Source organism: Dicentrarchus labrax, unplaced genomic scaffold (genome assembly GCF_905237075.1).
Source record: "Dicentrarchus labrax unplaced genomic scaffold, dlabrax2021, whole genome shotgun sequence".
Classification (NCBI taxonomy): domain Eukaryota; kingdom Metazoa; phylum Chordata; class Actinopteri; family Moronidae; genus Dicentrarchus; species Dicentrarchus labrax.
This window is the reverse complement of record NW_026136713.1, coordinates 130912-156010: the sequence shown is the minus strand read 5'-3', so window position 1 is coordinate 156010 and position 25099 is coordinate 130912. Positions and strand designations below refer to the sequence as shown.

The 25099-nt window shown below is 40.6% G+C and overlaps 1 protein-coding gene and 1 non-coding gene across 2 annotated transcripts; one reads left to right on the top strand and one right to left on the bottom strand.

Moving 5' to 3' along the window:
- Window positions 1-12067: 12067 nt before the first annotated feature.
- Window positions 12068-12139, top strand: trnat-ugu (transfer RNA threonine (anticodon UGU)). Its single transcript has one exon. It is a non-coding gene; the product is annotated as a tRNA-Thr (tRNA).
- Window positions 12140-20841: 8702 nt separating this feature from the next.
- On the bottom strand, window positions 20842-24168 carry LOC127375045 (uncharacterized). Its single transcript, XM_051420847.1, has 2 exons — window positions 24046-24168; window positions 20842-22810 (listed from the first exon to the last, which is right to left on the bottom strand). Exons 1-2 carry the CDS (start codon window positions 24068-24070, stop codon window positions 21171-21173), a joined length of 1665 nt encoding a protein of 554 aa, XP_051276807.1. The 5' UTR covers window positions 24071-24168; the 3' UTR covers window positions 20842-21170.
- Between the last annotated feature and the right edge of the window lie 931 nt (window positions 24169-25099).

The following is a 25099-nucleotide window of genomic DNA, read 5'->3' as shown; positions in this document are numbered from 1 at the left end:
ACAAAAGTTCTGTTTACTGTAAGTGTTTCTCACCAACGGCCATTATGTGTGTCCTAACAAATGGGTTGAATGCATAAAACATTTGCAAAACTGTTTTGTTTACGTTCATGCAGTCTTCTTCTTCACTGCCTTTGTTGGTGCTTTGCTGTTTTTCTTGGCACATTACCGCCACCTGCAGATCAGTTGAAAAATGTAGTCAGTAACCTAATCCAAGTATCACAATATTAAAGCTGCAGTCGGTAGGTAAAAATACCTTTTTGTCATAATTGCTGAAACTTTCACTATATTCTGACAGAAGTACACGAGACAGATACTCTGTGAAATGTTTCTCTGGCTCCTCCTAGTGCTCCTAATGGTATCTGCAAGAAAAGAGAAGAAAAAATCTGATCTGCAAAACATATTTGAGCCTCTATAGTGCTAATAATTTCAAGCTAGCAGGGTTTGTGGTGAAAGTAAACAAATCTGTTCATGCACTGTTAAATTCTCTATTTTTTTTCTATTTGCTTTGAATAAATTGATTACTTGTCTGACTTATTCTCTGAGTTTTCTTTTATCATACGACATATATCGCAAGACAAGATATCATGAGTAATCTTTAAGGACCTCCTTTAACTTTATTAAATACTGAATGAGCTTTGGCTAATAAACTTGCTCTCTTTAATTATTTATTCACTCATTACTTGAAAAGAAAGGGGAAAAAAGCAAAGCTTAGTTACTGAAAGTTACTGAAAAATACAATAAACTAAACCAATCATATTACAGTATGTATCCAACTTGCCAAAGTTCCTATAAAAAAAAGAGGAAAATGTAGAAATAAAGAGCATGTAAGATTTAGGATTTATTTAGGATTTAGTACCTATCTAGTTAGGGGAAACTACAGGGAAAACTGCAAAAGGCCCTCTCTCGAGCCAGTATTTGATTCGCCATTCATCCATTCTACATGGTGGTTCAACATGCCAGACTGCGTAGAAAAGGACCCGCTCACTCTGTAGCTAAAAACGGCTCTTTCTAAGGTAATGAAAACAGAAAGATTCCTATTTGACGTCTGTAGTTCAGAGGTAGACCACTAATTGGAGGGTTGTTGGTTCGATCCCCAACTCCTCTCGCTGCATGTCGAAGTATCCTTGAGCAAGATACTGAACCACGAACTGTTGTGAATGAATGAGTTAGTTTCTGTTTGATGGACGTCTGTCGTGTAAAAGCGCTTTGAGTGGTCAAACTAGAAAGGTGCTATACAAGTACAGTCCATTTATTTTCAGATGATTATACACAAACCAGCTCGGCAATAACAGCCAGCTCTTTCAGCTCCCAAAAGACTCATCATTTAGTACCACTGTTGGCTTTTATAATTCAGCTAAATTTAGCCTATAACCAAATGTAGCAATATTTTGACCTATGATTGGTATGCCCATATACTGTATCACTCAAATTATTCAATGTACTTACCTAATTTCCAGAATACCATAATTTGGTATTATGCTTGGTAAAAAAAACCTTAAACATTGTATGTATTAAACTATGTTTTGTATCTAACTAGCACAACATACAAAAATCTCAGCATGCGGGGTGCAAGGTAGCTCACCTTGTAGAGTCCTTACTACAGCGGCATGGGTTCAATTCCAGCCAGTGGCCCTTTGCTGTTTGTTATCCCCCCTTCTATCTCTCTACCACATTTCCTGTCTATCTTCACCTGTGCTATCAAAATAAAGGCATAAAAATCCCAAAACAAAAAACAAAAAAAGTCACTTAAAGGAGTCAACTCATTCAAGAATGACAAGGTTCAAGGTTTAAGGTTACTTTATTTGTACCCATAGGAAGATTTGGTTTGCAATAGAAGACACACAGGTATTCCTCTTGACAAAAACAACAGACAAACATGATATATAAAGGATAATGACGGTTCCAGGTTCTAAAAATGAGGACTCACAAAGATAGAACAATAAGAAACACTAAAATAAAGAACCACGAGAATGAATAAGGTAAAAATGCAGATCACTTACAGGATGTAGGTGGATTTAAAGAAAGCAAGACAAGTGGAATGCAGTGCACGTGAGGGCTCTGGATGACTTTGACCTATATGTTCCATGTGTCACAGTGTATCACACAACTAGATGTCAAAATGCACGTTCAAATGTGTCAGTTTTTTTCTCCAACAGCGTCTGGCCATTTCTAAATGTCAAAGTGTTCTCCAGAATTCAGGAAATAGAAATAAAAGTAGGTAGAAGTGGCATTCACTGTCCATACATGAGTGGAAATTAGTACAGAAAAGAGTGACAATTTTAGAAATCTCTCTGACATTTTCTCTTTGTTTCCTTCAGGGAAACCAGAGTGACAGTTCTGGGAAGTGTAAATAAAAAAATATATCCGAATGAAATTTTTAATGAATGCTTTTACATGAAAATAAGAGCCTGTTGTTCCGCTGAATGCCAACACAACAGACTATCATAAGACCTGTAGCCGTTCAGCAATTTAAGCAGTTAAAATAATAAATGAAAAATTTGAAAATGCCACACTCAAATCATCACTTATAATAACAAAGCCTGTTTATTATAGAAGGGAGCAATGGAAGGCGGGATGTACTGTCATACATTACATTTCAAAGGCTATATATGTAATGATGTGTGTGTGTAATTTGAGCTGAAATAGGATTTTCCTTCTCTGGAGGAATTGCTGTAACTGAAGAACACCTTAAAACAGTTTTTTTTTCACTCCCAATTAGGGAGTGACCAGTCAGCTCCTTTCTCTCCGCTCCCCTTCCTGCTTGACCAGCCTGCAAAATAATGCTGCTGCTGAGGCTTTTAAAATGCTCATTTGATTTATTTGTTGGTTTTAAACAGGTGGTTGGTTGTGTGAAGCCTTCCCAGGTCAGCTGGGACCTTACTGGAGAATCTAAAATGACTGTGGTAATCTGAGTGTGAATGTGTTTGTGTGTATACTTTAAAGTGGAAAATGTATGATTTTAAGTTTTCTTACAAGTATTCTTTCAGTAAAATACCAGTTTAATCGTTTTTATACAGAGTATACTTTGTACTTTCATAAACTGAAAAATGGGCTATTCAGTGTATGAATGTGCGGGAATGGGGTGAGTTTGGCATGTAGTGTACAGAGCATTGAGTGGTCGAAAGACTAGAAAGTCCTATATAAGTACAATCCATTTACCATTTACCATTTATATACCGATACACTGATGGTTCCTCCCCTTTGTCCAGACAGCCTACTCTCCAATTTCTATTCAACATGTTCTGCGATTCTTGACACTGTTGCCCCTTTTCGGCAAAAAACTACCAAAACCAAGTCAGATCCCTGGTTAAATTATCACACCCGTCTGCTCAGACAACAATGCAGACAGACTGAACGGCGGTGGAAAAAGGATAAATTGCATGTATCCCTGGGCTGGTTAAGGGACAGTTTGGCTGCCTATCAGAGAGCTCTAAAGGAAGCCAAGTCCAAATATTTGTCCTCCATTATAGCTAACAGCTCTCATCATCCAAGACTGCTATTTAATACTATTGATTCTGTCGTTAATCCACGCCCTGTCCTGTCTGATGCCTCCACTGCAACCTGTGAAGAGTTTGTGTTTTTTTTCACTGATAAAGTGGCATCTGTCAGGCAGAATATCTGTAATATGAATATGTCTCTTGATGATGTCTGTGCTCCTCCGGCACAGACTGCTGTCTTCGAGCGGTTTGAGACCATTTCTCTGTCTTCTTTTACTAAGGTGGTTAGTCGCATGAAACCCACGAACTGTCCCTTAGATATTATTCCAGCCAAGTTTTTGAAGGAGGTTCTGAGTTCTGTTGGGTCAAGTCTGCTTGTTTTTATAAACACTTGTCTTAGCTCAGGGTCTGTTCCAGCTGCCTTCAAACACGCTATGGTTAGGCCCCTTCTAAAGAAACCGCATCTTGACCCCTCTGTGCTCTCCAATTTTAGACCTGTCTCCCACTTGCCTTTTCTTTCTAAGGTTTTAGAAAAAGTTGTTTTTATTCAATTACAGACATTTTTGGAGATCAATTCTATTCTTGATAAAATTTTAGTCTGGTTTTAGATCCCGACATAGCACCGAGTCAGCACTGTTAAAGGTGCACAATGATATTGCCTTGTCTGTGGATGCTGGGAATCCTGCTGTGCTGGTGCTGCTGGACCTCACAGCAGCCTTTGATACAGTTGACCATGCAGTCCTTGTATCTCGCCTAGAGCAGCACGTTGGCATCCGTGGCACCGTTCTCCAGTGGTTTAGGTCATACCTGGCAAACAGGAGTTTCTCTGTCTTGATTGGTGACCACTGCTCCTCAAATGCATCGCTGCCCTGTGGGGTGCCACAGGGATCTATTCTCGGCCCTATTCTGTTTTCATTGTATATGCTACCTCTGGGATCAATTCTAAAAAAACACAACCTGTCTTTTCACTTTTATGCCGATGATTTGCAGATATATTTGCCCATGACACCAAACGAAAACACTGCACTTACTAAGCTGCTGGACTGCATCACAGATATAAAACAGTGGCTGTCACAGAACTTTTTGCACTTAAATGACAGCAAAACTGAATGCATTTTGTTTGGTTCACCAGCTATGTCGAATGTTCTCACCACAAATTCTGGCACTCTGGCCCCCCTTTTTAAATCACATGTCAAAAATCTTGGGGTAACATTTGATACTGGGCTCAAATTTGACAAACAGATTAGCTCTGTTGACAGCACGAGCTTTTTTCAGCTCTGTCTTTTGGCCAAAGTGAAGTCTTTTCTCAGTCGGCAGGATATGAGAAGGCAATCCATGCTTTCATCAGCTCAAGACTGGACTACTGCAATGCCCTTTACGTTGGCCTCAGTCAGTCCTCAATTTCTCGTCTCCAACTTGTGCAGAACGCTGCTGCCCGATTTTTAACTAGCACGTCCAGACGCGAACACATTACCCCTGTGCTGTCGTCACTCCACTGGCTTCCAGTCCGTTTTAGAATTGATTTTAAACTTTTGTTGTTTATTTTTAACACCATTAATGGCTTGGCCCCCTCTTTCTTGTCAGAGATTTTAACTTTTCGCAATTGTGGCAGAGCCCTGCGCTCTTCGGGTCAGCTTCTGTTAGAGGTCCCTAGGTCGAGACTTAAACAGTGGGGCGATCGTTCTTTTGCCGTCGCTGCTCCTAGACTGTGGAACAAACTGCCCCCTGACATTCGCACCACTACTGATCTCGGCCTTTTTAAATCGCAGCTTAAGACCCACTTTTTAGATTAGCATTTAATTCTGACTAGGACAGTACTGTCTCTTAGGTGTACTCTTTTTATCTGCTCCTCTCTATGCATTTCTGGAAGGCTTTTAATACCCTGCAGTGCTGCAGCACTACAGCACTTTTAATTGTATTTGTATATTATATATGTGTTATGTATTGTTTCATGGCTTTGTTGTAAAGCACTTTGGGTACCTTTCGGCTATTGTAAAGGGCTATACAAATAAACTTGATTTGATTTGATCAGTCATAACATTGTGAGCACTGTCCAGTGGAGTGAATAACATCTCATTATAATCATCAGATTATCTGGTTCATTCATCATGGCATCTGTCAGTGGGTGGGATATATTAGGCAGCATTTTGTACTCAGTACCTATCAAAAGTGCTCCAAGAAAGGATAAAAACTGGAGACAGGGTCATGGGCGTACAATGCTCATTGATGCACGTGGGGAGTGACCCAACAGACGAGCTACTGTAGCTCAAACTGGTGAAACAGTTAATGCTGGTTCTGATAGAAAGGGGTCAGAACACACAGTGCAGAGCAGTTTGTTGGTATGGGGCTGCAGAACATTCTGACCACCAGGGTGCCCAGATGCTCACAATGTTATGGCTGATAAGTTTATAACTTCAGTTAATTAATTAGATTAATAAGTATTTTTGTTGTAGTTGCCATCTTTGTTTCTGCCAGTGGTGACATCACAAGAATGGTTGCTTACTATGAATGCTAGCACAACGCTGTACTTAAGAACAGGCTGCTCTAAAGTACATTGTTGTGTTAGTGTTCGTTTGATGAGATTGAAAGTCACAACTGCCCATTCCTATGAGTCATAAGAGAAAATACAATGATGAGACCAGTTCCCATGGAGATGCACAATAGCGGCTAAAGTGAAAGGATGGCTGAACCTTCAACCTCATAGAAAGAAGTTGTGGTTGCCAGGGTGGGTACAGCTTTGTGGACCAATGAACTGATGGACCAATTGCCATGAACAGCTGTCCTGTCATGACCAACCTCTCCACAAAATCTTGTGCAAATCTCTGAATCTTTAAGTTATGCCCATTTTGATAGGCCACTCCAATTGTCCTTTTTCAGACATTTTGCCATTGGCATAAACACAAACACACACCTTCACACACAAACAAAAACACACACACACTTGTCCTTCATGTCAAATATTATCCTCCTAGGGCAAAAACGGGTGCCGCCAAAGGATGGGGAAAGACAGAGCGAGCTATGGAGCTGCCGGTTACAGCTATTAACATAGTGACAAAGACACTAACTAAATGCACGATTCAGCATAATCCCACTTGTATAAGGATCAGTGATGATGTGGACCATCTTGTGTAAAATAAATCATAATAAAAACCGCTTGATCTGCAGCTTCTTTAACAAATCCACATGCTAAATGAAAGCATTGAATAATATAATCACTGCAAAGCCAACTCCTATGCATCACTATGGAGTTTTGGAGCAATGTGTTGCACAGCACTTGGGATATATATGACAAGGAGCTCTGGAACAGTTCTGGAGTTCCTGAGATAACTTCTGTTATGAATTGGGGCTATACAAATAAAATTGAATTGTATTGATTTGGAGGCTTACTGGAGGCTTAAGACACTTTATATTGGCTCTTCCTTTCATTTGTGACCATAAGTAGGTTTAGGTAAGGATAACTGACAGCCTTTACAGCCACCTTTGCTGCACTGCCTTTACTCTACATAAAACTGATTTGTAGCTACTCTGGCTCCTCTTCCTGGTCAGAAATGCACACCTAGAGCTTTGTGGGGGCTGTGAGATTGAAACTCAGAGCCTACCACAGCTGCCTTTGGCTCCAATGAGTTTTGTTTTACTCCAAATCTCACAGCCAGAACTCTCACTGACCTCCTGGTGCTACATGGTGGCTATTAATTGGGGTAAGGGTGAGGGTCAAATGTTAGTTTTGGCCAGGGGTGTTTGGAAAGAGTCATCGAATGTAGAACTGCAAAAAAGTGTGTGTATTTGAAGTAAAACTGTTTAAAATCACTGAAAGTTTGTGAGGTATGTAAAGAAGAAAGACAATTATGAATCACACTGGTGTATCTGTATGTGTCTGCGTAGGAGGGAAGTGCGTGAGTGTGTGGAGTCGAGCAAGAACCTTGCCAAAAGGCAGGTTAAAGACACTATCTGATTAGATCTGACTAGACTGCCTCACTGATTTACACACACACACACACACACACACACACACACACACACACACACAAGCAAAAGCCACATATGTCCACAGCCTAAGCACTTACAGTACACAGTAATACTGCTGTTTTTGAATGTGAATGGATAACAGAGGAAGTGGAACAGAACAGAATACACCCAGAACAGCCACTGCTTTATTTATAGATTGAAATAAACCTTTATTTATTGTAATCTGGTAAGTGGAACGACTTTGACAAATGTTGCCATTTTCAAAGTATGTGTGTATGTGTGTGTGTATGTGTACGTCCGAAGTAATTTGCAAATTGGTTCCAATCAGGCAGATTGCAGTAAGCAGGTGGCCATCTGGAGAGAACCAGTCAACACAGAAACCCCCATCACCGTCACTGCTGGGAGACCTTTTGTCCATGAACATATCACAACACACCAAACCCTTACTCAACGCTCTATCACCGAGGCAACCATCCTCCTGAAGAAGAACTCTAGGAGCTCATTACACACCAGCCAATGTCTTAACCTTGTAACAGTGTTTACAGATCTATGCAAACAAAAAAAAAAAAAAAAAAAAAAAGAGAACAGCCTGCAAAAACAGACACAGAGGCCCCAGACATCCAATCATCCACAGATTAGGGGTTCTCCAGGGTCTGGCTGTGGATGATGTGGAGGTGTATATGTGGAAGGCCGGAAAGGCAATGATAGGTAAGGTGCCTCCTCCCCAAGGGTAGCCCAACATAGTCACGATCACTCCCACTACACTTTAAAAACAATCCTTACTCTTTTGTAGGTAGAAGAAGGTAGGAAAGTGAGTAATGGACAGTACATAAAGTATTCTTTTCAAATGTAAGGTTTGCATTTGAAATCTCATGTTTAATGAAAACCTCAAAGTTCGTCAACACATAAACTCCTGGATCATTTTAAAGCATTTTTATTTGATGACATATTATCACCCGATAAAGTTGTTGTGTCCAATTGTCTTTATAACAAAGCAGTGTCTAGCTGGAGTCATTAGCCCTGCACACAAATGTATGGCAAATTTCAACCACATTTTGAGTAAATCTGCAAAAGAAAATGCAAATGAATGCTTGTTTCCACAAACCTTTTTTATGTGAATATTCTGAGATAAGAAGTAGCTGGTGGTGCCCAGAAAATCAGAATAGGGTGCAACCAGATGATGTAATTGAAGGGTGCGAGTCAAACCCCCATTTTTGTTTTGTTTTAAAAACATACATACAAATGAACAGGATAACAAATACTATACAGTGCAGGGAGAGGCAGAAAACCCATGTGGGCTTATTTGAAGCCTCCACCTAGTAAAAATTTCACACTGACTATGAATAAGTACCTCATCCAAGCCCACTTCAAAACATCTGAACTATCCCTTTTTATACATTTTGTTAATAATACTCCTGTACTTTTAATGAAGTTACATTTTGACTACTACCACCAGTAGGCCAACATTTCCATATGCTCACTTGAAAATATCAAAATCTAACATGCAGATTGGCATGAAATTTACTGAGCAAATTAAAGATCCACAAATGACCCTGTGGCCTTTCCTGCAGCACCAAACTGAATATCTACCAATGAGACTCAGTGAATGATAAACAACACTTTCTCTCTCTGTCTGCACGCAGTGTTGACAGCTGCACTTGACTGCCCATGCAGCCGGACCAGTGGCTGAATGAAGAATCAGCTACCAGTCCTCTGCACTGAATACAAAATGAGGTAGCAGTGTGTGTGTGTTGTTGTTCAGAAGGGAACAAGGAGTGTTTCACACAAGGAGTGGAATAAGACATTATGTGAAGTCTGACTGTATCTGTCAGTGTCATTGTCTGTGTCTGTGTGTGTGTGTACACATGTGCTGTCAGGCAGTTAGTAAAATAATATGTATGCATATATATGCGTGTTTAAGTACGTGTGTGTGTATTAGGGCTGTAAAGATTCACAGATAAGAGTCAGAAATTGGTTTTAACCTTATAGATGCAAATAGATGGTACATAAACAAACGTCCGACAACGCAGACACAATTTACAGTGCATAATCAAATCTGAAATCTTAAGTCTGAAACAGAGTCCTGCACTAGGTGTTGACTTGACCGGTAATGTGGATACATGAATATTACCTGTCTCGGAGCACTGTGCTACGTGCCACATTCACCCTTTCACACAGCATCAGGAGCAATTTGGGGTTCAGTATCTTGCTCAAGGATACTTTGACATGTGGCAGGAGGAGCCGGGGATTGAACCAACAACCTTCCAATTAGGGTATCGAACCAACAACCTTGCGATTAGGGGACGACCTGCTCTGCTTCTGCACCACAGCCACCCAGTAAGCTGTAAAGTTTGCCAGGAGATCAGATAGTTTCAATTGAGTAAACTGACACAGGGTTTGATCAACATCAGCCGTGTGGAAGCAGTAGCAGCGTACTGAGTATCACAGTTGGTAACTGATTCAGCCAAATGGCCAGTTATGATTTTTATTAATTTTTCTACATGTTACTCTTATAACTGCGCAAGAAAAAATATGACTGTGTGTGTAGCACGGGTCATGGGTTGGATCGCGTGTCTTGTATTACCATTGGTATTTGATAAAATATATGTATTTAAAGTTAAGCAATGTCACTTCTAGGCTTCTAGACATGTATTAGGTCGCCTTAGAAGAGAGAGATGCACACCGCTAGTGTGTATATCAGTGGGTTTGTGTTTCATAAACACTCAGCTCCATCTCTCGTGTATAAGGGTGATCAAATAATCAATAATTATCCATCTGAAGGCCAATTATATGCTTTTTTTGTGTGAAATGACCAGACACTCAAATTATTTAAGACCATTCAGGAATCAATAACAGATGTCTGGGTTAGAGTTAGATTTCAACTTTTAATTTATGATCCCATATTAACTCTGAAACATACAAATGTTTGCAAAATGACAGTAAACACTACAGTGGTTGTCTATGGGAAGACTTTAGCTTTAATTTATTGTGGAACACCTTGATCAGATTCCAAATGTCATGTTAATATTTTGATCATTAACATCAGAGTGTGTATTTGGTATTATCTTGGGTAATGCAGGCATGCTCAGTATTTCAGAGAATGTTACAGACAAAGACAGCGTTATAACACCTTATCTAAATTAGATCCAGGTATCTTGTATTGCTCGAAACCCCCCTTTTCCGAGGCTTTCTGCTCCCTGACAAGAATACATTTCTGGATGCGTGACATATTTTAGGAAATAGTAATAAGTTGTCAAAAAGGTCCAGTATGCAACTTGTACAGTGGGATGTAGAAACTTGAAGCCAGCAGTGCACATCCACTGAGAATGGACTTTACAGTGAAGGAGGAGACATCTTGTGTCCAGTCAAAAACCTTAGGAATGAACAACATTTGCATATTCAGAGATTCTGGAAGTTCTAATGCGGTAGAAGGAGGATATGTTGTTTTAAGGATTTAACTGATGATCATAAAAGTTTTCTTGCATCACAGCAGCTCAATTTGCAACATCACAGAAAAGACAGCAAGAAAAAGAGAAACATAGATCTACATTTAGCATACACAGAAGACAATATTCAAGGCCCTTCAATGTGTATTTGATCTGGAATTAAGTGCCACATTTGATTTTGGGATTTACTGGTGCACAAGGAGTGCTTCAGGCTGACTTTGTTGAATTATGGAACCCTATGTCTCCAGTGTGATGGCAGCAACTTGTATTCACTGTTGGGGTCAGAGACAATGTTGTTCGCCATGGTAAACTGATTCATAGTGTTTCTCAAGGGGTTTGCCTACAATCTTTGAGCTGATTTTTTATTGGGGTAGCAGTTTTGACTTTAAAGTAGTGGACAAACATCTGTACCATGTTGTATCACAATACTGTAGAACACTCATAATCACAGGAGTAAAAAACAAAAGAAGAATTTGGCTACTTGCCCGGAAAGACCTAAGGCAGCGGAGGAAGTTAATTCTTGGAAATTACACTTTTATTTGTGGACAAACATATCAGACACACATTATTGTTCCAAGCAGACTATTTAACTTACTTAACTCAGTCCCTACATGGTATACTTTTTGTTTTGGACTGCTATTTGTGGTGGCTTGTTTAAAAATTGGAATAGTTTGTTTTAGTGATGAACAATAAAGGTCTGTTCTAATGTTAAAGCTGCTCTGATCAATATTTTTACAGAAACAATGGATGAAATATCTATGTTTCATGTTAAAAGGGGATGCTCACAGACAATTAGCACTAACTCCACATTCCCCCTCAGCTCTACGGAGCATTTGAACATCTTTTAGCTTATTGTTTTGGTTTTAAGGCCCAAAACTGTTGGGGTTCACTCTCACTACTCACTGCTCTCATTAGCAGTGCTTCCTGCAGCGGCAGCAAAAAAACCTTAGAGACTAGCTGTTGAACATAGTGGAGGATTTAGCAGCTAAAGAGACTGAGCTAAAGGAGGGTGAATATTGGAATTTAATTTGTCAGGTGGCACAGCCCCAAGTGAATGCTAATGTTTCTCTGTGTCTCTGTATGTTGAAAATATCAACTTTATGAGGTGACAGTATGTCATTATTGTGTTTTACATCTTGTTGTAAGATAATGGTTTGACCAGAAAATGAAATCTGGACTTCTCCTGAAAGATCAAACTCATCAAAAACCCAAAAGGTGGGCATGGTGGCCAAGTGGTAAGGCGTTGGTCTTGTAAACCAAAGATCATGGGTTCAATCCCCATTCATGCCTTTACAGCACTTCCATATTGAGTGAGTTGTTGCCACATTGACTAATCTGAATCCTATGCATGTTTTGCTTGGGTTTCACACTTCCATTTACTTGTGACATGTCTCTGGTACTACAGCACAAATGTTCTAATAAACTGGCAACCAAATATATATTGTGGTGTGTCTGGTATATGAGTCATGAGATTACATTAATTTTTATTTGCCTACTCAAAATACAACACATCTTTCAGCATCTTTCTGCCTCTGCTACTTTTTTGGCTGGTTACAGATACATGTGAGCAAATATCGATCACTGTTTCTATGGAGCTCTTGAAAATGTGTGAAATCTTGTTTGGTGTTTTTTGTTCTGAAATATTTCTACCTCTAGCACTTTTACTTTTGGCTCAAAGGAATCTGTGTGGAACATGGAACAAGGCTCCCCTCTGCTTAAAAGACACCTTGAAGTAATGCCATGGAAGGGATGTAAAGACAGATCTACAAATATTGCTCCAAACCTCTTACATAGCCCACACAAGAAACATGTTTTATCATGGACAGAGTCTTCAAGCATGTTCACTGACAGAAGCTCAGTTTGGATTTTGGGGGGAAATTATGGGGCTTGGATGTTTGAATTGTTGCTGACTGATCAAATAAATTCATAACCACCCTTTTCTCCCACATGGAAGTATAAATTGGGATACATTTTGTCATTTGCACAGTTAGAAGTAACCACTTATAAATATAGTGGAGTGCCATATTTATCTCTGAAATGCAAAGAAGCATAAATATGAAGTAGAATAAAATAGCCATTTTTAAGTACAGTACTATTGCTCAAAATTGTACTTGAGGAAATGTAGTTCCACTTTATTTATCCCTAAGTATTTTTTCAGGTATCTGTATTTTACTTTTAAAGTCAAGAATGTGTTTTACTTTTGCCACAAGTTGTTCTGGAGGCTGGGGGTGGAACAACACCTAGCTAAGACACTTTATTTGTATGTACACAGTTCATACTGAACATAGTATCAGACCTTAACATTCTAGAGTAAGTATTATTTTATTGTTACACAATATATAGATCGAAAGGCACATAATGACATATATATAAGAACTGTGTTTTTGCTACCTTAGAATGAGAAGGTGTTTTTGTGTATTATGTAATATAAATAAAAATGGACTTTTAATGCAAATATTTGCCTTAAGGGGCTTTACAATCTGTACAACACTGACACACTCTACCCTTAGTAATAGTAATCACAGTATATAAAGATTTTGATTCCAAATTACAAAGTGAAGAATATGGATCCAGGAGGGCATGTGGGCAGATAGGTAAGAGGTAAAAGCACAGCAATTACAGATAGGAGAGACAAACACACAGAGGGAGAGAGAGACAAGATAGCATGCAAATTAGGGTGAGAGGGAGGAGAGGAGAGGAGTGGAGACGAGAGGCTGAATCTCCTGGATGACGGTGATCCGAATCCAAACGTCTGGATAAGGCACCGACTGCCAGGAGAGAGAGAGAGGTTCCAGAACGGCTGATGGTCCAGCACAGAGGAGCCTGAGTGAAAAGAGAGGAGAAGGGGGAGAAAAGGAGAGGGAAGAGGGGGAGAGAGCTTGGCAGCTTGTGGGAAACTAAATCAACAGAAGGTTAGAGAAATGTAGTGGTTATCAGAAAGTTTGTTTGTTGAGTTCTCTTTGGCTTGACAAACACTGACCATGAGTACCAAAGTTAATAGATTGATTGATACTGAGACTGACCCGCTGGAAGGATAGTGGTGATAGGTAGAGATATTAAAGGATGAGCACTAATTGAAAGTTATAGCAAAAAGCAGTTGGAAAGAAGATGAAACACAGACTCAGTCTGTCTGATGTCAACCTTCCCACACAGGGGCCCTGCAGCCAGCTGACTTCTTTTTAACTGTGGAGAGCACAGGGGAGAGCACAGGGGATCTAAGGTAATGGTAAAATGACTGCATTTATGTAGCTTTAAACTAGAGTACAACATTTCCCCATTCATACACTGATGAGAGAGACCAACTGCTCATCAGAAAGAGTAACTAATGGCCATTGTCACACACACACACACACACACACACACACACACACACCGATGGCACAGCCAATTTGTGGGAGCAAATTTGAGGTTCACTATCTTGCCCAAGCACACTTCAACATGTGGACTCTAAGTCACAGCTGCCCTGTAATGAGATTGGACAGATGTGAAATCACCTTAACATCTGATCTGACATGGACAGGGACCGAAGAAGTGAAGCCAAGCACAAAAGTAACAAAAACTGCAGTTCCTCTACTGGCCACTTGAGACTTTCTTTAGCAGTAAGTCAATCTCCATAAGGCCCCATATTAAAATGTCCAACTTTACAGTTGGGTGGCATCACAGATGGCTGTTTTTGGTAACCACACTCCACCTCTTTGCCCATGTTTGGATTATCCAGGAAGCGGTGGGGACTGCCAAGATGGCGACAACCATGGTCGACCACACTGAGCTTCACAATGGCTCTTCAGGAACCTATGGGGGATGTCACACAGAATATGTCCATTTTAATTATACAGTCTATAACTAAAGCTAAAAGTGGTGTAATATGGTCAAATTTTCTAGCTGCATTATTCTAAACCAGTTGAAGACTTTTAGTGCTGGCAACAGGCAGACCAGACAACACAACATTACAGAATCAAGTCTGGATGAAACAAAGGTGTGAATTAATCTCTGCATTATGGACATGGACAGCAAAGTTGAAAATCAAACATAAAACTAAATGTGCCTTTAGTATCACACAGCACATAGTTAACCCTTTAAGCGCCAAAGTCGCAAAATTGCGACTGGACGCGGTACTGAATCAAACAGCTGTTTTCTCCTAATAGAGTGTTATATCTCATTCATACTCCCCTCCACTAGTTGGCAGACATCCCGTACTTAGACCTTAGCTCAGAAAAACGTCATGCTTCAATGCAAAATGTTCGAGGAAATCCCATCCAAACTTGACTTTTTTGTCAAAAGCGACTAGCGTCAAATCTAGCGACTTTTACTGGTCTTATTGGAGACTTTTGTGGTGTTTGGAGGCTCTGATGTGAAAGCACGTATCACTCTGCAGTGTGCTCAACGAGCAGCGGGTGCTGCCGTGAGTCCCTCCCCCGTCCAAAAGCACTCACAGGCGGTCAGTCTCACAGTAGCCCCGCGCAGCAGTCCCAGCCTGCAGACAGAGCAGAGAGGAGACACACACCACTCCGCGTCCAGGCTGCAAATGAATCACGCATGCGCCACCGTTCTTGCCCTGGCATACAGAGCGGGGTGTAAATGTAAAAGTTTCTTCACTCTCACACAAAATAATTATGCAAATTAGGAGACTTTTAGGACAGAAAATAGCTACTGAGGAGTTGTTGGGTGAGAAATCGGAGATAGTGTGCCACGAAGCTATTTATGCTGAAGTGGTATTGCTGGATTTAGGAGTTATTGAGAGAAAATGGCAAGCAAAAAGTTGACGCTTCGGGAAGTGATGGGTCTCCTATTCGCTGATCCTGATCCTGATTCTGAAGGGGAAAATCCACCTTTGGGAGATGATGATCGGTCGATTAGCGAGTGTGCTAGTAGAAGTAGCGGGGTTGGTGAGAATAGCGCTGGGACCAGCGGTGTTAGCGTTCACTCTTTTTACAGCGCCGGTCACGGTGCGTCCCTGTGCGTCTGTGCGTCTGTGCGACGCAGCAGTGTTCACCAAGCACAAAACACACACAAGTCCAACTCTTCTCCCAACATTAGTGGGGATAGCAGGGGGAGACGTGGGCGAAGTGTACGTAGAAGGGCTGGTGGGTGTCGTAGAGGCAGCAGGGGGGTAGTGATGATGAGTCTGTCAACCCTTTGCAAAATGGAAGGGGGGGCAGGGGAACACGAAGTCGCAGTGTCCATAGGAGAGGTGGACGTGGTAGAGGCAACAGGGGAAGGCAGAACAGGGCTGGAAATGATGACGATGATGATGGTAATGGTGGCTGGGCTAACTTGAGAGATGAGGAAGTATATCAGGAATGGATAAAGTCCTTTGATGAGCAAGTTGGATATCGTGGTGACAGAGAGCTTAGCACTGATTCAAGGCCTATAGATTTTTTGTCCCTCTTTCTGACTGATGATTTCTGTCACATTACAATGGAGACAAATCGGTATGCTCATCAGTATTTAGGCTCTCATGAACTAATGCCAAGTTCACGGTTTCATGAATGGTATGATGTCACTGTCCCTGAAATGAAAGCCTTCCTGTCACTCCATTTGAGCATGGGCCTGGTACATAAATCAGAGATCGAGGATTATTGGGCAGAATTTTGGCCAACTTTTACACCAGGATTTGGGAAAGTGATGTCTAGGAACAGATTTGAAATGAACCTGTCTTTCTTCCACTTTGCCAATAATGAGGAGTATGTTGAGAGGGGCCAGCCAGGTTATGATAGACTGTTCAAGGTGCGCCCAATAATTGACCTGATCATTCCACGCTTCTCAGCTGTCTATGGCCCACGCAAACAACTGTCACTGGATGAAATGACCATAGCTTTCAAGGGAAAGTGCACCTTGAAAATGTATAATCCGAACAAACCGGACAAATATGGTTATAAGGCATTTGTTTTGAGTGAAGCCAAGTCAGGATACGTTCTGCAGTGGTCTTTGTACACTGGACAGCATGGTGATGAGGTCACTGATTTAGGTGCCACCCATGTTCTAGTTCGGCAGCTGATGGCCCAGCACATAGGGAAAGGGCATGAGTTGTACATGGATAGCTACTACACGTCACCAGCTGTAGCAACTGAGTTGGCAAATGTTGAAACTGGTTTGTGTGGGACAGTCAGTAGCCAAAGGCGAGGTATGCCAAAGGCCCTGAGAAAGACCGAGTTGCCCTTGGCCAGAGGAGATGACCCAGTGTTCATGAGGCGTGGCAAAATGTTGGCGTGTGCGTGGCATGACGTAAAGCCTTTCCATTTGTTGTCCACTCTTCATGGGAACTCGTGTGTCCGGAAACGGATCAGGTCCAAACATACAGACAGTGGGTTTAGGGATGTAAACAGACCTGTGTGTGTGGATAGGTAAAATTCATTCATGGGGGGAGTAGACACTGCTGATCAGAGGATGAAAACCTACCTCTTTCCACATCGGTCAAAGAAATGGTACAATCGTATAGTGAACGCCATTCTGAGCATAAGTATGGTCAATGCCCATATCATTTACAGCAGCATGACTGCCGGTCCACACAAGCCACTGAGGGCCTTTGTGCAGGACATCATCACTGCTTTGCCTGAGGGCTTCTCCAAGAGAGAAAATAAAGTATGGGGAAGGCGTTCAGCAGAGGGGGAGAAATGCCACAGAGGCTTACCGAACGCCACTGGCACCGTGACACTGGCGATCGTCCAGACTGCATAGTTTGCTCCGATCGTACCCGTCCTAAAGGTCGTCATCAGACACAGTACAGGTGCAATCAGTGTGGGGTAGGCCTGTGTGCTGTGCCATGTAATGAGAGGTTCCACACTCTGACAAACTATAAACAGTGTCATCTGGATAGATAGGCACACATTAGGCCTCTGTAGGCACAAAAAAAAAAAAAAATCATAAAAAACGCCTACTGTTTACATGAGTTTTGTGGTGTAGTAATAGTTCTAGTTTATGACTGTTGGCTTACAATTTACTTTTTCCTTGTTCATTTGGTTTGGGACAACATAACAAATAGATGGAGGGGGGTGAATCTGATGAAATAAGTTCAACTCTCTTTCAAAATATCAGGTATTTCATGAAAATTACATAATCCAATATGGCCGCCGCCATATGACGTCATAATATGCAAATTAGACGGGAAAATTTACTCCCTAGATAAACTTTAGGTCATTCTCAATATTTGTCTCATTTACACTTTGTCTCTATCTCAAAGCACTTTCAAGCCAGAGCCCTCTGAAATTTAGATGTCAAAATCCAGTATTTTTAAAAATAAAAGCCGGCGCCTAAAGGGTTAATACTACACATAACTATATGTAAATGGTTACATTTATAGAGCACTTTTCTACCTTAACGGATAAAGCGCTTTACAGCACTGCCTCTCATTCACCCATCCACACACCGATGGCAGCCGAGGTGCCGTGCCCATCGGGAGCCACTTGGCATACAGTGTCTTGCTCAAGAACACTCACATTGACAGGAGGAGCCAGCGATCGTACCGCTAACCCTGGAAGTAATGGACAAACTGCTCTTCCTCCTGAGCCACAGCCCCCCAACCCCCGCGTGGCATACCCAGCCTCATAACGAGTCCTGTGTCTGTAGTGCAGGGGGAGGATGTTGACTCTCAGTGACCACGTGTCTGTTTTTATTTCTGTGTTTTATAAAATGGTGTACTCCCTGTTGACATTCCCTTCCCCCTGCTTCCCTACATGTCTGACCCTTTCACTGTCCTGTTACTGTGCAAGTCTGTGTGTGTCAGAGAGAAAGCGAGAGAGAGAGTGGTTGTGTGTAACCCAGGACAAAGATGATGGAGTTACAAAAGAGCACCTAGGAGATCAAAGTAATTCATTTTGCACCAACAGAGGACAATGAGAGGGTGAAAGTGTGTGCGTGTGTGTGACTGGAATCTTGGTCCAACAAAAGTTTCTGGGGATTTCAGGGTAATGCATCAAAGAGACTGTGAAACACACACACACATACACAAACACACAATGTTTGGCATTAACTAGGCTTGACTAAGCTCTGAAAACAATGTGTCATGGGAGCTGAGCTGGAACATGCTTTTGCAGCATTCAGAAGTTGCATCAGCTCATCTGTCTGTCTGTTTGTGTGTGTGTGTGTGTGTGTGTGTGTGTGTGTGTGTGTGTGTGTGTGTGTGTGTGTGTCCAAGGGATGTCTCAGTCAAACTGCAACAAAAATTCACCCTTGTCTGTATGTGATTTATAAGATAAAGTAAAAAAGGAGTGTGAGGAGGGAATATTAAGATTCACTCCCAAGTCAAACTGAATATAACATACATTTGTGCCAAGAAATCAATATCTATGTTCTGAGAGATTTCTCTACAAAATCCACTGTAACACTTCTGAACCAATGTTCATGGAATTTGGTTTGTTAAAAATGTGAGAAACTGAACCTGATACTGGTTAGCCTGAACTTCCACTGGGACATGCAGGCTGCAATCTACGAACAGGCAAAAACAGGTGTAAATTATTTTGAATTTTAGCTTTAGTTTCTATAAAAATGTAGATTGCTATACATATTATACTGATCTGCCTGGCAGCTTGTTTTTGTGAAATGTGAACTTTGTTTACAGGAAAACATAATTCATCTGGTGAAATAATTCCCCCACAGTTTTTCTTGCCAGTGTCCTGGTTAGACAGTAATTTGTAGCTACCATGTGTTAATACTTCATGCACCAACTCACACACACTAGTATACGTGTATTCATTGTTTTCATTCTGTCTTATAAAGTGCTGGTCTGACGAGCAGTGGCTGTTTGTTTTTTTATCAGTGCGTGTTGCATATGACTGCAGCAAGTTGTGACTGACTGTTCGTTGGCATAGAGCTGATCAGATCCGCCCACAGTGGAATTCCTACAAGTACCCAGTATCAGGTTCAGTTTCTCACGTTTATAACAAAACAATCAATGGAATGACACCGGGACCTCCCAAGTGCAACCATACGGAAGATGATTAGGGCTCAGTGAGTCTTGAGAGTCGGGACAAAACCAATTTTAAAAAACAATTTTTTTAAATGCACACTATATTAATTACAATTATATGTTTCTGCAGAGAAAGGTCTTAGCTATTTAAACATGTAAAGGAACAGGTTCTAAATAAAAATTATTATTATTATTTTAACAAATAAACATGTTTCCCTTCAGAACTGGATTTGTGTCAACTCTGTCTGACACACTAAAAAGTATACAATTTTAATTCTTCCAATCCAACAAGAATCAAAGGTTCTGAAGTATGTTGTAATAGTGTTTACTTACTCTGATATGTAATAAAATACAATATATAAACTTAAGTTGTGATTTCACACTATTCTAAAAAACCCAGATTTCTAAATATTTGCATTTTCAAACTTTGTTTTTAACTTCAATATTGTAAAAACAAATTCCTTAAATAAATAAGACATAAGAGGATGTAGATCAGACGGTCCTTTATTACAAAAACAACATAAACTGAAGGAAGAATTTTTTTCCCCCCAAAAAACCAAAAACATACATCTGACGCTGTTGACGAAGATCTGACGGTGTTGACAAAAAATGTGTGTGCATTGCTGATTATTGAACAAATGTGCTTTTTAAACACTACTACTAAAACTACTCCTTGTTATTAGAGTATTGAACTTACTGTAAAGCAAACTATAATAAACATATTGCACATACACCGTTTCCAACTATTATAAATTACACAGTTTCCAACTATTATATACAAATCAAAAAAACAATAAGGGAAACCAGGGGCCCTCCTCCCCCTCTGTTTTTATCTACCTCCCCTACACCACTTCCTGCTCTCCTCTTTCTCATCCACCTCTTCTCCTCTTCCTTTCCTCCTTTGTCAGTAGTCATTTACTTGGTCTTCATCATGATTTTCTTTTTTAAAGTGGCGTGTGTGTGTGTGTGTGTGTGTGTGTGTGTGTGTGTGTCTGTAGCTTAAAATCAGGTTCAATTAGCTAACTTAAGATTTCATTTTTGTCTAACCTGCGCTTATGCCTTGAGCAACAGGCTTTATGAAGTCCATCACATCAGGGGCTATGCTGTAGATCTCTCGTGTTCTTAATTGGACTGGTGATGCATTTCCCATTAGTTTCACTATGATGTCTTCAACTGGGCAGAAACAGACATCCTTCGTGAGAAGCTTAGGCTGATACTTTGCTGTTGGACCATGGAGATGCAGAAACTCCACTTTCACATCTTGATGCTCAGTATCCACAGCAATGGTCTTGGCTAGCCACCAGTGGTCATCATATACTAGTGCTAGCCAGTCTCCATTATTAAGGCTGCTAACAGTCGTTACTGTCACAATACCCTCAGGACCTTTCAGAGGCTCCTCATCCAACTCCTCCTCCATCACATCTTCCATTTCCATATCCTCTTCCATGTCCCCTCCCATCTCTTTTTCCATCTTCTCCCACAACATGGCCAAAGGTCTTTTCTTCCCTGCCCTCCTTGTATCACTCTGCTGTTCCTCTGGGTAGCCATGGAAATTGAAGGTAGCTGGGCAGAAGCACTGACAAACCAACATCTTGCTGCAAAAGCAGGATAGTTGTCTGTGGTGGATCTTGTTCTCATGTGGGATGACCTGGTCTTCAGACTGTTTGAGACCTTTTCAAAGAATGTGTGTCCATCTGCCACATCATTTCCTCTCAGGACCAGGTTGTCAGCTGTTCTTTTCACTGTTCCGCCGATGCCGTCTGGTGCGCCCTTACCATGGGAAGTGGGGAAGAAGTTCCATGTTGCTCTTTCAAACCCCAGTGTAGGGGGGATACAAGACAGAAGGAAAAAATTCTTCTTGTTCTTATATTGTTTACTTGGACCATCAGACCAAAAGTGCACGGTGGTAACCTGTGGATATCTCGTTTTGATATCTTTTAGGACTGGATCCATGTGTGTCCAGATTGCTGCAGCATCCTGTCTCTTTGACTCTGAAAGTGTGCAAAACCCTGCCTTTCCACCCTTAATGTAATACATTCCGGTATGTAGCGTTATCTGTGGCAGATTTTGTCCAAAATGGCAGGCCTGTACTTCAGATTGATACTTGCATCTCCAGGATTCTGAAAAGTCAACGTGAACAATTGCTGTACTTTCTTCACAAGTCTCAATTGTGTTTCTGTATGCTTTTGACTGGTTTTGCACTAAACACACATGTGTTGTGGTTTCATTTCTGAGTATTTGCTCATAGAGTTTGATGAGCTCTGAAAGACTGCCACTGTGTTGGACGAGTTTAGTGTTGATGTGGATTCCATTGACTGTGTCTTCTTGAACTCTCTCCCACTGCTTCCACTGAACATGGATTTTGTCTTGCTCTTGGGTTGTAACTGTACCTTTGTTTATACATCGTGAGTAGGTGCGAAGAAGGCAGGCCTCACTTGCTGGAGAGCAACAAACTAATTGAAAACTGTCATCCAGTTTGTTTGACTTCACAACACCAGACGCTCTAAGGACCTCGAGCATTAAGTATGCATTTTCATGCTTTTGACACAGACATGTCTTCCGATCAGATGCTTTTGGTGCTGTAATATAGAATGGCTTCAGAGTACAGAAAGAAGAATAGCTCAGCTTCACAGTGGGCTTCCTAATGAGGAAATCAGTGTGGAGGTTGATCATGGAGTCGGCCAGGATCATTCTCTGCTGCTTCATCTTATTCCTAGTGATGGTGTCAGTCTTATCAGTGGTCACGTGTGCAGAGTTCAGGAAGAAATCCTTAACAGTCTCTGTTATACCCTTTAGGAATGTTGCCTTTTTCTTTGTCTGTTTCTTTCCTCTCATTAACTTGTAGGTTATCCCAAACTGGTGGATTTGGTGAAGGAGACGATACTTTTTGAGAATCTTGCCTGATGACACACTTAGTGCTGGTTCCTGACGCTGTGGCCCAGGAGTTTGTTTGTTTTTCTTCAGCTCTCTTCTGAGGATGTTGTGGAATAGAAGGGCTCTCTTGATTTTGGGATTCCTAATTTTGCTTCCTGATAGCATCTTCTTTGTTTCTGTGCCTGGGGAGTCAAGTGGTGTTTTATTTGTAGCCTTTCTTCTTCGACATATTTTTTTTCTCAGTTTGTTTCGTTGCTTTGTTACCTTCTTAAGCTTCTCTTTCAAAGTTTTTATTTCTCTTGAATGCCTTTTTCTCATTTTACTTCTCTCCCTTTCCTGTCTGAGAGACTGTCTTCTGTGTCTGGCATTGTATTCTTGAATATTCTGATCTTGTGGACTATCTGGAGGGGTGTATGCCTCCAGCACTGCATCTTCATTGGATCTTTTCTGTCTGGACCTTTTCTGTGCCTCTCTCCAATACCTTCTCCAATTCCTCTTTGCCATGTCTCCCATCTTGTCTATTTGTATTATTTTTTTTGTCTTTAACTCTCTTCTTCCACATTTGTCTTTCCTTCTCTTGCATAGCATATTTGCTCTCTTGGTCACTGTTTAATTTGTCTGTTCTCTTTCGTTGGTACTCTCTGCTTCTTCTCCTTTGCTCCTCAACTGACAATTTCTGTCTAGCCATGCTTTCCTAAAATACAAATTGAAATAATGAAAAATGTACTTGAATAAGACTATAGAATCAGATTTTTATTTACTTGACATGATTGATTGATGGATGGATGGATGGATGGATGGATGGATGTAAAATCCTCAAGGTGCGGTATGTATTTTCATAACCAGATGTTGTGAAAATCTACACACTGTCTTCTCATCTCTCTCTCTATCTCTCTGTCTCTACATATATAAATATATATATATTAAAGTACTGGGAAAGTTACACGTTACACAATAATAAGCAGACCACTGCCTGTCCATTCTCTACAAGTCAGATGTGTATGGTTAAATAATGTAATGCATGCTATGTATGTACATTTATGTGAAAATAAAACCCTGAAATAACATTTTAACCCTTTACTGTATTCACAAATAATATTATATTAGCACATTAAGAGGTTATTGGTGGATTCGTCAACTCCGTCAGCTTACAGATCAACTCCGTCAGACAGAACCTGATGGATTTGATGTTTGACGGTGTTGATGTAAGGGCATGTATTTTCCCGCCAAAACATGTATTGTACACTGCAGCTAGCTAGTTTTTCCTCAGTTGCTAGCTGTCCCAATAACCTCACTAAAATGCTTAAATTCAATCCACTATGGTTTAAAAAAATATCTTAACAGAAAGATGGTATTGACATGGTCCAGCTGTGACCATAGGAATATTGACATTGTTTGTCTAAAATGTAAAACGTACCAGAGCATGTGTGGTAGTGTTGCATTCACCACAGGCAGGGAGATGTAAAGGGGTCCTCAGGGATATAGCTGACCATGCAATTTCCTGATTTAATGAGGCTTATGAAAAAATCTGACGGAGTTGACACAACTTTGATAGGCAGATTTTTATGGAAAATATTGTTTGACGTTCACTTCATGCATTGTTTTTTATATTTATACCCCTTATTTTTTATTTGATATATATGTTTTCACAATTGTAGAGCTTTTTTAAAGTTTTTTGGGATGGTTAATATTGTGACCTCTTGCTGAGGACAAGTGCAATAACATGGACCTTCTAACCACAGACCATACATTTAAACAAAATTTCCCCAAAAAGATAAAAAAGTATATTCTAAAAATCACATAGGTATATACAATTCCTTTAGATTTAACTTTGTAAGTATGTCAATCATGATGAATTTCTTCATTTTTGATATAAATTAGACTTTTCTATGTAGGACATGTTTTGTCCCAACATCTCTCAGTTCTCAGTTTAAAGTAAAAAAAAGACAGAATTCTAACTTTTATTTTTCTTATACTAAAATATAATTTTCACATTTGGCCCTAATCCTCTTCTGTACAACAACCCAAACAAGATCCCAAACAAAACCAAATCTAAAGTAGTTTTGGTGCCTAAACCTAACCAAACCTTACTTTTGTCACACCAGCGTAACATACTTAAGGTCATGTTATGAGGATGTGTTACTCCCAAATGTCCAAAATGGATTTATCCTCTTGAAGAATTGAACGTTTTGCACAGTTTTGCCATGGATTCATTATAGCTTATATCCCCTGAGAAGTGAGGAGAAAGAGCCCAACAGTGCCTCCAAATCCCCATGTCTCTTAGATTGCTGTTGATGTGTTGAAAGCTTAGTTGACAGTTAAGTTTCAAAATGTGAACAGTGCCTTGGAAGGACATTTGGGGAATCTGTCACACTTCCTCCTTCACTATTCAGGACACAAAAATATGAACAGTGACACCTCATAAAAACCTTTGACATTTTGCGACAAGTTTGAGATGTGACTCTCCACAT

Coding starts and splice junctions, on each gene's coding strand:
- LOC127375045 (XM_051420847.1), bottom strand. CDS start 24,070: ATGCAACACTACCACACATGCTCTG. Junction 22,811..24,045: donor ACACTACCACACATGCTCTG/GTACGTTTTACA, acceptor TTGACTCCCCAG/GCACAGAAACAAAGAAGATG.